The sequence below is a fragment of the Pectinophora gossypiella genome, chromosome 2 (assembly GCF_024362695.1).
Source record: "Pectinophora gossypiella chromosome 2, ilPecGoss1.1, whole genome shotgun sequence".
Taxonomy (NCBI): Eukaryota; Metazoa; Arthropoda; class Insecta; order Lepidoptera; family Gelechiidae; genus Pectinophora; species Pectinophora gossypiella.
The window spans coordinates 8,828,652-8,843,530 of NC_065405.1; the positions used below are offsets into that span (position 1 = coordinate 8,828,652).

The 14,879-nt window shown below is 34.8% G+C and overlaps 1 protein-coding gene across 1 annotated transcript; it reads right to left on the reverse strand.

The window, feature by feature from the left end:
* Positions 1-206: 206 nt before the first annotated feature.
* LOC126377917 (splicing factor 3B subunit 6) lies at positions 207-1,305 on the reverse strand. The gene is made up of 3 exons (XM_050025975.1): positions 891-1,305; positions 650-768; positions 207-570 (listed from the first exon to the last, which is right to left on the reverse strand). Exons 1-3 carry the CDS (start codon positions 918-920, stop codon positions 339-341), a joined length of 381 nt encoding a protein of 126 aa, XP_049881932.1. The 5' UTR covers positions 921-1,305; the 3' UTR covers positions 207-338.
* Between the last annotated feature and the right edge of the window lie 13,574 nt (positions 1,306-14,879).

The following is a 14,879-nucleotide window of genomic DNA, read 5'->3' on the forward strand; positions in this document are numbered from 1 at the left end:
ATTTGTTCGGCCAAGTAGTTAACGCCATCTGTGGCAAATCTACAATAAGTCACGTCAAAAAAAAAAAAAGTCTATTTCTGGTTTTAAACATTGGCAAGGCAAATGTTACTCTAGTACATACATGCATGCCTCAAGGCAAATTTTTAAGGTCACTAATTGGTATCCTTGAATTGCAATTATTCAGGAAACCAAGAATACAAAATGGATAATTGTTCAGTTTCTTTTTATATTTTAGTTGATATAAATGTAACATGTGTTCACATTATGCTATCATCACTTTCATTCAACTTATAATCTTGCTGTGTGGCATCATAGATATTGTTATTGTAATTACTACTTTATTTTCGTAAATCTTCTGTGGATATACCGTATTTCTTTTTCAAAGTATCCAGTTCTTCCTGTTTCTTCTCAATATCCATACCCTTGAAGGCTTTGTTAGATCGATAATACAGAACCACTAAATATCTGTTGCAAACATTGAATCCGGAGAGATGGTCACAGGCATTCTTGGCATCAAAAATGTCTTCATACACAACAAATGCTGTACCTCTGGTTTCTGGAGTGTTGCCCCTAAAATAGAAACAATAATCTTAAATGATTTTACCAATATACTAATAAATAATTGACCGTGAATTTCAAAGATACTTACACTCGAATTTGTCTTATTGCTCCATATTTTCCAAAGATGTCATACATTTCTTCTGCTGATATTTTGTATGGTAAATTTCTAATATACAGAATTCTATTAACTTCTGGGGGAAGGCGTACCTGAAATGAGAAAATTATGTTGTAGATATTATAGATGAAGCAAAGTTATCAAATAAAAAAGCACGAGTGTTTGGATTAAACCGATGAGAAGGCGAGGAGAATATTATTAACTAACAACTTACATTTGCTCGTCTTTGCAGGGCTAAAGCCATATTGATAAATAGTTAAATGAAACTTAATTAGATTGGTAAAATGTTTAATCTGTTATAATTCTCTATTGATTGGAATTAACAATTTACAATAACAATTCGCAATTCTGTTGTGCGTTGTCCAGTGTTGCCGACAGTAATTTGCTAAAATCCCCAAACGCATTGTCGAAATTCCCCACATTTGGGGAAAGAAAAATGATAATTCCCCACATATTCCCCACAGAAATAAAACAACCAAAAATGTAGGTAAAGTTCGGTCTCTGTGAAAATGCATTTCTGACGTATGTCAGATATCACTAGTGTCACATTCACTGTAAAGTTCTTTTTAATATCTATATTTTCTAATTATATTTTTCGTTACGTTGAAGAGCAAATACCATCATTTTTTTTATTTTTTACAGAAATTAGAAAATGTATTTTTTCCCGCTAGGTAGAGCTACTTGAAAGCTAAATTCTGCCGGTAGGACGCGATATATTCCATGTGATTTTTATTTCTGCCACTAGGCGGCGATAATAGATAATACTTAACGTTAAATTCACCGCAAGTTTCCGTCAAATTTTACTCTCCAGATTCTGCTGTAAACTTGACGTCAATATACGGCAGTAGTTGAACGGCAACTTGACCATTATTCTGATGTCAACTTACGGAATAAAAGGCTATCAGGGAAATCAATCAAGACTAGCAGAAATTTGATGTTAAATATCGCGTATTTGTGTTCATACTTAAAATCCCCGCATTTTCCCCGCATTGAAGCTCTCCCCACACATTCCCCAATCAGCTTTGCTTTCCCCGCAGTTTGGGGAATTCCCCACAGATCGGCAACACTGGCGTTGTCTGACTGACACTGACTGTTTGTTTTTTTTTTTTTTGTTTTGGTTTTCCCCGAAGGGTAAGGCAAAGGGAACTATGCCCATACAGCCACGTCTGACGTATTTTTTTCTTGATGATTAATGAAATGATGAAAGGTGATGATGATGAAACCTAAGCCCCCACCCTCGGAGTAGACTCCTACTCCGAACCCCAAACGAATTAACTCAAAAGTCCGCATAAACTTTTGAGTTATGAAGCGGCTTCCCAGCACGAAGCGAAAATAGGCAGATACACTTTGTTTATTGAATACTCCAATATAATAACACTCGCGAATGTCTTCCGACTAACTTAATGCGATCATTAACCACAAAACACCACTTCGTATTAATTATTTAGATTACTCAATGAAGAAAGCAACTGTCCCGTTCCCGTTTCCCGCCGAAAAGCCCTGACACTGACACTTTTTTTTTTTTTTTTTTGGTTTGGTTTTCCCCGAAGGGTAAGGCAAAGGGAACTATGCCCATACAGCCATGTCTGACGTATTTTTTTTCTTGATGATTAATGAAATGATGAAAGGTGATGATGATGAAACCTAAGCCCCCACCCTCGGAGTAGACTCCTACTCCGAACCCCAAACGAATTAACTCAAAAGTCCGCATAAACTTTTGAGTTATGAAGCGGCTTCCTGACACGAAGCGAAAATAGGCAGATACACTTTGTTTATTGAATACTCCAATATAATAACACTCGCGAATGTCTTCCGACTAACTTAATGCGATCATTAACCACAAAACACCACTTCGTATTAATTATTTAGATTATTCAATGAAGAAAGCAACTGTCCCGTTCCCGCCTCCCGCCAAAAAGCCCTGACACTGACTTGTTGTTGTTGTTTAAATTCGCCTTATATAAGACAGGCAAAGATCTCAGGACCATACAGCCTTGACTTTAGTAATTTAATATTCGAAAATCACGATCAAAATAGGCCTAAGCCTTGTCTTCAATTTTCAATATCCAATTTAGGCCAGTGCCTTGTCTTCAGTTTTCAATCTCTCTCATTTAATATTCTTATTAGGCCAAAGCCTTGTCTTCAGTTTCCAATATCCAATTTAGGCCAATGCCTTGTCTTCAGTTTTCAATCTCTCTCATTTAATATTCTTAATAGGCCTAAGCCTTGTCTTCTGTATCCAAAATCTTGAAAGTAAAATCCAGTTTAGGCCTAAGCCTCGTCTTTATCCATGATCTTGTCACATCCAATAATAAGAAGTTCCATTCCAGTAAAGTATTATCCGGTAAAGGTTATACCAACCAATTAAGGTAAGTACGTAAGTATAGTCTTCAAATTTCCAATAAAGTTCTAGAAACAAATTTATACAGTGCTAAATAAGTCTCAGGATTTTGAAGCAGTTCAAGCACAGCACGCGGGACTTTGCCAGGCTCTTTGTAAATATTAAGCAAGTCATCCATTAAAAGCAAACGTTCTATTGCAAAATGAGGACAATTGTAGAAAATGTGATCCAAAGTTTGATCTTCTATAGAGCATAAATTGCACGTAGGGGATGCAATTATTCTCATTCTAGCTAAATGCGCATTAACTCTGCAATGACCAAAGCGAAGACGACAAAGAGTCGTGTAAAATTTTCTAGGAAGTAGATTTTTGTGTCTAGCAAACCAGGGCAACACAATCTTATTATTTATAGCCCAATACCAAGTCCCTTTTCGACTTTCAATGTTTTCAACAATATTTGTCCAGTGTTTAGACCAATCTTCGTACATTTTTCGCCTGAGAACAGGGTAGAGATCAGTGTATGGTATAGCAATACTAGGTCTGACGTTTGCTCTATCAATGTCACTGTAGTTTGTTATCGTTTTCGCTAAGTAGTCAGCTTGTTCGTTGCCAAATACACCTTTATGAGACGGAGTCCATAAGAAAGTAACAGAAATGTGATTTTCTTTCAATTTCCAGTACAAAGCTTTAATTTCGTATTGAATGTAGTTAGCAGAAGTATTTAAGACGTCGGATTGAAGGGAGGATAAAGCACTCATGCTGTCAGATATTATTAGCCACCTGCACCTGATCAAATTTGAGTTCTGTTCAATAAACTGAAGAGCCAAAACAATCGCCATGCATTCCGCTGTAAAAATACTAGTGTGTCCAGGTAATACAATTCCATTTCCTGACTTGCTATGAGATACATAAAAAGCGCTTGACACCTTGTCTTCACATTTGGAGCCATCGGTATAGATACTGTGATAATCAGGATAATTTGCTATCAGTTCATACACTTCTTCCTTCGTTTGTAGGTCACGGTTGATAACAATATTCATACCACTATATTTGCTCTCAAAACTTCCACTATAGCAAGGCCATGTATACACACTTTTATAAATGTGATACTGCTGATTAAATTGAAGAATCTCTGAGAAGTCGTGAAGTATATAAGGGGCAGTATCACTCAAAGGTGACAAAAGATGAAAATATGTTGATAATTTATTCATAAGAGGATGATTATGTTGAGAGGACAGTTTTAAAAGAAAACGAAATTTTAAATATTTAAATCTGAGTAAGAGAGGAGGCATCTGACATTCTCCTTGTAAAGAAACAATGGGTGTTGTTCTCATAGCACCAGTGACTGTGCGAAGATTTTTATTTTGTAAAATTTCTAATTTATTAACTAATTTTTTGTTTTCAGCATAACACAAGAAAGCATACTCAAAGTGGCTTCTCACCAGAGACTTATAAAGCATCAGTAATATCTTTGGATCAGCACCCCAGCTTGTACCAGCCAAGGCTTTTAAGGTATTAAAAGATTTTGTAGCACGATCTACAATGGAATTTACATATTTTGTCCAAGACAAGTTATTTACAAATATAACACCTAAGAATCTAACAGTAGTATCAATTGGCAATAATTGATTGTTATAAAATAATTTCACATTAAAAGGCCGAATTCTATTAAAAATTACAACTTTACTCTTGTCAGTGCTTAATTCTAAATTCAAATATGAAAAGTACTCATGTAATTTAAGTAAAGCATTGTTTAAAGACTGTACAATATTAGCAACATTAGCTCCAGAGGCATAAACAACTAGATCATCAGCATACTGTAGGTTTAATACTTCAGAACCCAAAATTGAATTTAATCTATGTATATAAAGGGCAAATAATAAAGGACTTAAAATGCCACCCTGGCATACACCTTTATGGCTGAGTCTAGGCCCTATTAGGCCACAATTATGATTAACTCTAACAAATACTTTTCTACTATGTAAAAAATTAAAAATCCAAAATATTATTTTTTCAGGAAAATTCAGGAATCTCAGCTCCTGTGCAAGAATGTGATGGTTAACATTGTTAAATGCTCCAACAATGTCTACAAAAACAGCCACAAGCACTTGATGATTACCAATAGAATTAAAAATATCTAGATGAAGATGTGCTATACTCTCCCTGGCTGACTTACCACGTCGAAACCCGAACTGGTTTGAAGGTAATAAACTATTATTTTCAATGTAAAATTCTAAGCGCTGCTTAAGTAATTGTTCAAATATCTTTCCCATGCAAGAAGTTAAAGTAATTGGTCGATATGACCCTGCTACTTCAGGTTGTTTATTTGGCTTTAAAAGGGGAATAATAAGATCAATTTTCCAATCAACAGGAATAATAGAGTTCTGCCATAAAGTATTATAAATACCCAATACAATTATGCGACTGTCATAGCTCATCATTTTTGTTGGGGATGCCGGGATATTTCTTCTTCTTGTTTCTCATTAAAACTCGATATTATTTATTGTTCTTTTATTATAATGCTTCTTCATCAAAAATCTTACACCACGTTCTACAATATTTTTCCAGAGAGAGAGCTTAACCAAAGACAATCACTTTCTTATATTATAGAAGTAAAGCGCCATAAAGTATAGCCTATATAATTTAAAGGTTTTGGATGAGTGGACATTGGTCTCAACAATCTCTCCCTCAATGTTCACTCATTACAAAAACATAAACATTATTAAAGAAAACATAAGAAACATATCCCCTATCATAATAACCAAAAAATAAAACTTCTAAATGATACTAACATAAACAACATATTCTTTAAATAAACACCCTACTCTTTCAAAAAACAACCAACACCAAAAAAAAAAACTAACTCAATTTACTTTTAAACATTAAAAAAACTAACCAAAATAATTCTTATACTAATCCACAGTCACTAACTTATTTATTTCTCTAATTTATAAAAAAAACATACTTTTTCTAAACAAAATTGTTCTTATACTAACTCATTTCTCTATTTAACTTATTTATTTAATCCTATTTTTTATATATTTATTTACTTTTATCTATTCTAACTTAATAACTTTCTTTTACTAACGCTAAATTCTTCAACGTTTTAAACTTACAACATAATTACATACAACATATTTTACTTTAAGTTTAGCATGTTAATTAACTTACAAAATCTTTCACCAACAAGAGGCTTGGTGAAAACATCAGCAAGTTGATCTACAGTTGAAATATATTTAACAGTGATCAATCCTTCCTCTACCTTTTGTTTAACGAAATTGAACTTTACATCAACATGTTTCAATCTCTTTTGGTCTGGATTTTTAACAGTTTTCATGGTGCTTTGATTATCTTCATAAATTACAACATTTTTAATATTAATATTTAAATCTGACAACAACTTATGTAACCAACATGCTTCTACGGATGCCTCACACAATGATACTAACTCTGCTTCTGTAGTACTAAGTGCTACTGTACTTTGTTTTCTAGATCTCCACGAAATTGTATTTCCAAACAATTTAAATATATATCCACTAGTAGATTTTCTATCACTATCTCGAGCAAAATCGGCATCAGCAAAACCTATCAGAATGTCACAGTCATTTAAGTTATTTTTATAATATATCAAGCTGTAATTTACTGTTTGTTTAACATATCTAAGTACTCTTTTTAAAGCTTTCCACAACTTTAGAGTTGGTTTTGACTGAAATCTACTTAAATATGATACTGATGTGGCAAAGTCTGGTCTGGTGCTTACCATGGCGTACATTAAAGAACCTATCAAAGATCTACATTGGTATTCAAGAGACATATCAATTTCTGAATCATCAAACTCAAGTTTAAAGTTTAAGTCCATCGGTGAGTTACAACCTTTGCAGTCAATCATGTTATATTTTAATAAAACATTTTGTAAATATTTGGTTTGATTTATTGAAATGCACTCTGAATTATTTTGAATGCTAATTCCAAGGTAAGTTAAATTATCAGAACCTAAATCCTTCATTCTAAATTGTGTTTTCAAAAATAACTTTATCTTTTCTATCTCTTTTTCATTTGGCCCAATTATGAGTAAATCATCTACATATAAAAGTATATAGATTTCACCTTTGTTATAGAGGCAGTAATCATTTTGTGAACGGATAAATCCATAATTTGTAATTACTTCAGTGAATTTTTCATACCAGTATTTTGGTGATTTCTTGAGTCCGTATAATGACTTTTGAAGTTTCAACACATGACTTTCTGGAATATCTAGTCCTTGTGGAGGTTTCAAATATACATCTTCATCTATCCTCCCATATAGAAATGCTCCTTTTACATCCATCTGATGGATTTTGTATTCTTTTTGTGCGGCAATAGATAATAAAACTCTCAAGGTTTGAAGCTTCAGTACTGGTGAGTATATATCTTCTAAATTCTCCTTCTGTTGAAAACCTCTTACTACTAATCTTGCTTTGCATATTTCCTCATTTCCTACTTCTTTTCTTGTAAATATCCATTTACTATCCAGTAACCTTTCTTTCTCTGGTTTATGTACAATTCTCCATGTGTCACTATCCTTTAATACTTTTAATTCTTCAGCTACTGCCTTTTCCCATTCTACTTTATCTTCTCTTTGATTTATATCATCAAAATTTAATGGTACGTCTTGTTGACTTGTCAATAGAGCATACAACGCTTCATCTTCTGAACTTAAATCCAATTCATACTCCTCTTGCCACTTTGGCTTCACTATCTTCCTTTTATCTCTCCCTCTTTCTTGTAATTTAATCTCTTTCTTCTCCTTGTTGTCACGTCCTGGTTTTCCATAAATTTTCTTCTCTTTATTTTCCTGTCTTGGCTTTATACTAATTATATTTTCTTCTACTTCACATATTTTTTCTTCACATACTTCTTCTTGACATTCCTGATATTCTTCTTTTTCATCTTCTTTGTCTCCTTCTGTATCATCTAGTTTTTCTTTATCCATATTAAACGGTATATAACAATATTCATCTTCTTTCTTTTGTTTTTCATTGAATACTACATTTCTCCCAACTATAACCTTATTTGTCTCCTCATCATATAATTTATATCCAGAAGTACTATATCCTATAAATATCATCCTTTTTCCATTATTATCCAGTTTCTGTCTCAACTCTTTAGGAACATAATTATATGCTACACATCCAAATACTCTCATATTCGATACATTTGGTACTCTTCCTTCCCATAATTCTGAAGGGGTCTTGTCCTTTCCCAATGTTGGGCTTCTATTCGTAACATATGCTGAGAATAACACAGCATGCCCCCAAAAGTCCTTTCCAAGTTTAGAATCAATGAGAATTGTCCTCACCTTTTCTACTAAAGTCCTGTTCATTCGTTCCGCTACTCCGTTCATCTGTGGGTTATACGGCACTGTGTGTTGCATCTGTATACCTTTGTCATAGCAAAAATCTTGAAATTCCCTTGATACATATTCCCTACCATTATCTGATCTCAACTTCAAAAGGTTAGTTTGAAAATGATTAGTTGCATAATTATAATAAATTTTGAATTTTTCAAAAACTTCACTTTTGTTTGAAATTAAATATACAATTACAAAATGTGTGTAATCATCAATGAATGTTACAAAATATTTATATCCTTCTTTAGTAGCTGGATTTATGGGACCACACACATCGGTATGTACTAACTCAAGAGGCCTAGTTGCCCTACGTCCTGATTTATTGAAAGGTAATTTTGTCATTTTTCCTACCAAACATGGTTCACATAAAGTATGATCTATTGTGTTATTTTTTAAGTTATCTAATCCATGGACCATTTGTCTCTGTGCAAGTAAATTTAAGTTTTTTAATCCTAAATGACCAAACCTTCTATGCCACAACTGTAACATATCACTTTCATGTTTTGATATAAAGTTACTCTCAATTTCAAATTGTGGAAACACTTTAATAGTGTACAATGAACCCTCAATATTGCCTATCAAAGATAGATAATTGTGTTTATATATTCTCACTTTGCCGTTAGAAAATTCAACTTTGAAACCACTGTTTTCTATTTTAGATACAGACAATAAATTTTTTCTCAATTCCGGTACATAATAAACATTTTTTATAGTAAAGTCAGAACATCTTTGTCCTACATAAGCTTTCACATATATATTTCCAATTCCTACTGCTGTTAAAGTTACACCATTTTTAGCTGCAGCTATAATTTTTGGTTTACTTAATTCCACATATTCGTAAAAATAATCTTTAGTATTAATTAAATGATCAGAGCAGCCAGAGTCAATACACCAAGTTAACGTTTCACTATCATTATTCAATTTTACTCGCTCACCTGAAAATTCCTTGTCCGTTCCTGAACAATATGCACCTTCCTCTGCTGACATGTCTGCAGCAAACGTCTGATTTTGCCATCCCCGTTGTCCGTTACCTGTTCTTCCATTCCCACGAAATCCTCTGTTTGGTCCTTGATATCCTCTCTGTCCTCGTCTAGGTGTATATGATTGTCCTCTTCCGGGAGTATACTGCCCTCTTGACCAAGTTCTTGAACGGCATTCATATTTTCTATGTCCTTCCTTTCCGCATTGAAAACATGTAAAAGCAGTTTTATAATGTCCTTTTTCTATTTTTTCTATTTTGTTTCTTTTTTCTTCTTCACCAAGTAGACGATCTTTCACTATGTCGACTGTAAGGTTGGGCATTGATTCCAGTGTTGTTACAATAATGTCATATGACGATGGCATTGACAACAATATAATATTTATTTTTTCTTCTTCGCTCAATGGACTTCCGGCATCCCTTAGTTGATTAAATAATTTAGATAATGTCAAAAAATGATCACATAGTGGTGTACCTTCTATGTATTTTATGTCCGTTAATTGTCGTCTCAAAAATAGTTTGCTTCTTGTTCCTTTCTTCATGAAATTACTTTCCAATTTTTGAATCATATTATAGGCTGTGTCTTCATCTTGAATGTAATCTAAATATGTGTCGGCCACTGCGCCAATTATTATGCTTTGAGCACGTGCTTCAGCTTTTGTGTTTTCTTTATTACTCGCAAACTCGATATTTTTTATAGCATCCAAACATTCATTTTCTCTCAATATTGCGCTAATTCTGAATTTCCATACTGCATAGTCTTCGCCGGCAAATTGTCTAATATTACAATGAAATTTCTGGAATTCCGATGACGCCATTTTTCCTTATTAGAATCTTGTTGATTTTCTTACCAATTTCTCGGAACCACGCTCTGCTACCATTGTTGGGGATGCCGGGATATTTCTTCTTCTTGTTTCTCATTAAAACTCGATATTATTTATTGTTCTTTTATTATAATGCTTCTTCATCAAAAATCTTACACCACGTTCTACAATATTTTTCCAGAGAGAGAGCTTAACCAAAGACAATCACTTTCTTATATTATAGAAGTAAAGCGCCATAAAGTATAGCCTATATAATTTAAAGGTTTTGGATGAGTGGACATTGGTCTCAACAATTTTTAATGTCTTGTATTTAATATTATCCAAACCACATGCAGTGTCTTTACGTGAGAATATTGCAGAGTTTAATTCAGACAGGGTAAAGTCTTTAGTCAAAAATTCATACTTAGTACTTGTGACAGTATGTGAAGAAGACAATGGTTGTTCAACTGTGTCAGGAGTATACTTTGTCAAAAAGTCATGAACCCAGTCTAAAACAACTTGTGACCTACTGTTAGAAATAAATGACTTGTTAAATTTTCTAATATAGTACCAAATTCTAGATAGTGGAGTTAATCTATTAAAAGTTTCACAGAGTCTTTCCCAGCTTAACCTTCTTTCAGTTTTAATAATAAGTTTCTTACGAGCTTGCTGCTTTTTAAATTCAATATAATTTGACTCTGTTGGATTATTTTTAAAAACCAAGTATGCATTTTTACAAACAGTTACAGCTGTATTGCAATTATCATTCCACCAGGGTAAAGATCTTTTCTTATGAGATCTTGTGTTAGAAGCCATATTATTAGAAGACTTTTTTATATTAGGAAGAGATAATTGTATAGCCAAATGTATTAAATTAACAAGTTGATCATAAGCCTGCAAGGGATTGGTGTAATCAAATTGAAAATTCAGCAATAAATCATTAATATTCTTAGTATACTTAGTCCAGTCTATCAAGCGATAATTAATAAGAGATGTAGATGTAGATGAAGGGAAATGCTCCCCAACACTACTAAAGGAAATTTTTGTAATTACAGGAAAATGATAACTACCCAACGCATCGTCATGAACACCCCACTCGCAGGCAGCAGCCAGGGAGGGGGAAACCAGAGTCAGATCAAGAGCATTTTGCCGCCATGTGTTAGATCCTACAGTAGTTAATCTGCCATCATTTAGCAGTACTAAATTATTATCATCTATACATTTAAGAAGAATATCACCTCTGTTATCAACAGAAGAACAACCCCAAACAGAATGGTGCGCATTAAAATCACCAGCAATAAATACTGGTTCTGGAAGACTGTTAAAAAGAGCATTGAGTGAAGTTTTTGTGAAATTTGGAGAATTAGGAGGACTATAATAACTAAGAAAAGTAATTTGTTTAGAGCCAAAATATAAACATAATGCTATATTTTGATTAGAATCATCATATGTAGTACTTATATGCTGATAATGTAGCTGATTGTTAATAAGTATAGCAACACCATTGTGATTATTGCCTGAATCCAATCTAATTATGTTATAACCATTTATTTTAAAACATTGTGTAGTTTTTAACCAAGTTTCACTGATAAGAGCAATATGGATATTATTGTCATATAAAAACTGTGTAAAGTGAAATTTGTTACTATTTAAACTCTGAGCATTCCATTGTACTATTCGCAACTGATCCATGAAAACAAAAAAAAAAGGAAAAAGTTGTAATGAATTACTTTTTATGGATAGTATCCATTAAGACAGTTTTAATAAATTCAGAGGAGATAGACTTGTCTTGTGTTTTATTTAATGCAATTATTTTAACTATAGAGTTCAATAACACATTCAATATATCATCTGAGTTGAGCAAAGATATCAATTGTTCTGAAGATGATATAGGTCTAGCTTTATTCCCTAGTGAAGGAAACGACTTCTCATTAAACAATTCAGCAAAGGACCTTTTGTTTATATTGTTTTGGTTCTCTTTAATTTTTTGTTGTTTAATTGGGCATTTGCTTGATATACTAAGGTGGTTACCTTTGCAGTGAATGCATTTTGCTTCACTGACGGCAGTTGAGCATTCTTTATAAGAGTGACTTTCTGTGCATATAGAGCAAACTGGTGTTGTGTTTTTGCAGTATTTGGCAAGATGCCCAAATCTCATACAGTGGTAGCATTGTTTAACAGGAGGTACGTACGGATAGATTGGAAATCTCCAGCCGTGCAGGTCCACGTAGTCCGGTAGGTTCATTGAAGCGAATGTTATAGTTACTGTGCCCGTTGGTACAAGTTTGTATGAAGTCTCGTTCCTCTCTTTTCTCATAATCCTCTTCACACAGACAATCTTTCTGTAACTGGACATCAATGTAAAAATTTTGTTATTTGACAAGTTTTGTGGAACATTACGTATAACGCCGGTTACTTCAGACCCTGAGGCAGGTATGGATGCTTTAAATCTGTACTGAGTCATAAACGTTTTATTATTCAAAAACGCATTAGCTAGAGCGGCCTTTTCAAAATGAACACCTATTTTATATTTGTTCATGGCTTTCAGGAATTTGACGCCTTTATTAAAACGCTTCATGTTGGATGATAGGGACATCATGTCCCGCATGCTTATTGGATGTTTTTCATCAGCAGATTCTATAAAAACTACAAAATCAGTAAGTCCTGAATCCTCCGGATATCTACGGCCATAATCAGTCACGAAATATGGCTTGTACTTCAGAGCTGGATCTTCATCGTGATCTTCAGAAGCGTCCGAAGAAACTTCCGATTCAGCTTCGGATGTACCCTTTTTGTCAGGGTCCTTTAATTTTTTTCTTTTAGCCCTACCCATCGTAACAATCTCATCAGAAAATAAGGGTTTTTAACCACAGAAACAACTATTGAGACAATTTAAAATATTTGAAAAAAATTTCACTCCCGCTCTGTTTCAAGGTTCCCGCGTTCCTCCCCTGACACTGACACTCTGACAGACATCTTATTTTTGTTTTGGTTTTCCCCGAAGGGTAAGGCAAAGGGAACTATGCCCATACAGCCATACTGACAGACACAACAGACATGCCTATGACAGTTTTTTTAAATATAGTTTTGGCTTTGGCCTACCGCTGTCGGCCAAATGCTGAAAGTGGGCCATTCACCCTCCTAGAACGAGAGCGGACCGCGTTATCGACTACCACGATGGGACCAGTTTATAGTTGTCAGTTTTTAAATAGGCTTTCGAAAAAAACTGGGTTGTCTCGTCCTAACCTGGAGCGTTTCGCAATCGGCTAAATATAAGGATGACAAAAAAATCGAAAATGTATGTCATCCACTACCAAGATGAAAATTACACCAGGCAATAGTTCGGATAACCTGGTTCATATGAAAATAAAGTTGCCTGCCCTCAGCTTAGAGCATTTCCTAGTCGGCCTAATTGTATGTCAGATAATCGTCTACTTAGTAAGTCCTAAAATCGTTTATTTAACATCATGGGACCATTGCGCTAGATGTATCTCAAAACTGTGATCACTTGGTTAATCTAGATGACTTATTTTACGTTAATAAATAGTCAAATAGGACTTAAATATTTGGCAAATATCTCACTAATATATCAGACTAATTAATCTATCTTCCCCTTCCGTTCAGCTGTCCAAAAAGCTGGTATCTACGGGGCGTCAAGAGTGAGTTGCTCCAAAATCGTGCAGCTTTGTCGTCTTAAACTTGTATATCCAGGCGGCAGTTTCATTTATAGGTACCAGGTACGTGTTTCTGTAGAGATTTGTTAGAGTTCGCAGTCTTTTAGACAGTACATATTGATTTCACCGTCTCCATTCATGGGAACCTCAACTTCTTCACATAGTATGCGGTAGCCATAGTCAATCCGACGGTCATCTTCTAGACTTTTGTATGTTCATTGCCTTGTGTGAATTGTCTTTATCTTTGACCCCATTAATGTATTATGAATATTATAATAATTATGTTAACATTGGTTGCGGCACTACTGGTTAACAGAGATAATATTTGTTTGACCCACAAACATTTAAAAACAATGTCTCTGTGGTTTGTGCTGAGGGTTTGACTCAATGAGCTTACATTATCTTCATCAGCCGTACGACGCCCACTGCTGGGCATAGGCCTCCCCCAAGGATCTCCACGACGATCGGTCCTGCGCTGCCCGCATCCAGCGGCTTCCCGCGACCTTCACCAGATCGTCGGTCCACCTTGTAACGGGCCTACCCACTGAGCGTCGTCCGACACGTGGTCGCCATTCTAAAACCTTTCCGCCCCAGCGGCCATCGGTTCTCCTCGCTATGTGTCCTGCCCACTGCCACTTCAGCTTTGCAATTCTCCGAGCTATGTCGGTGACTTTAGTTCTCCTGCGGATCTCCTCATTTCTGATTCGATCGAGCAGGGAATTACCGAGCATAGCTCTCTCCGTTGCCTGCTGAGCGACACCGAGCCTCCTCACGAGACCCATAGTAAGCGGCCACGTCTCACTGCCGTAGGTCATTACGGGCAACACGCACTGGTCAAAGACTTTCGCTGCTGAGCTGACATATTAACATTGATAGTTAGACCCCTAGGGCGGCGTTCAGGGACACGCGGGGCGTGTCGTGACGATGAGTCACGATTCTAAATATGGAATGTCACAAGTAGCAACACCGAAACGGAAGCCCGCTAATTTTTCTATCAGTAAGTGAATCTTATCTATGT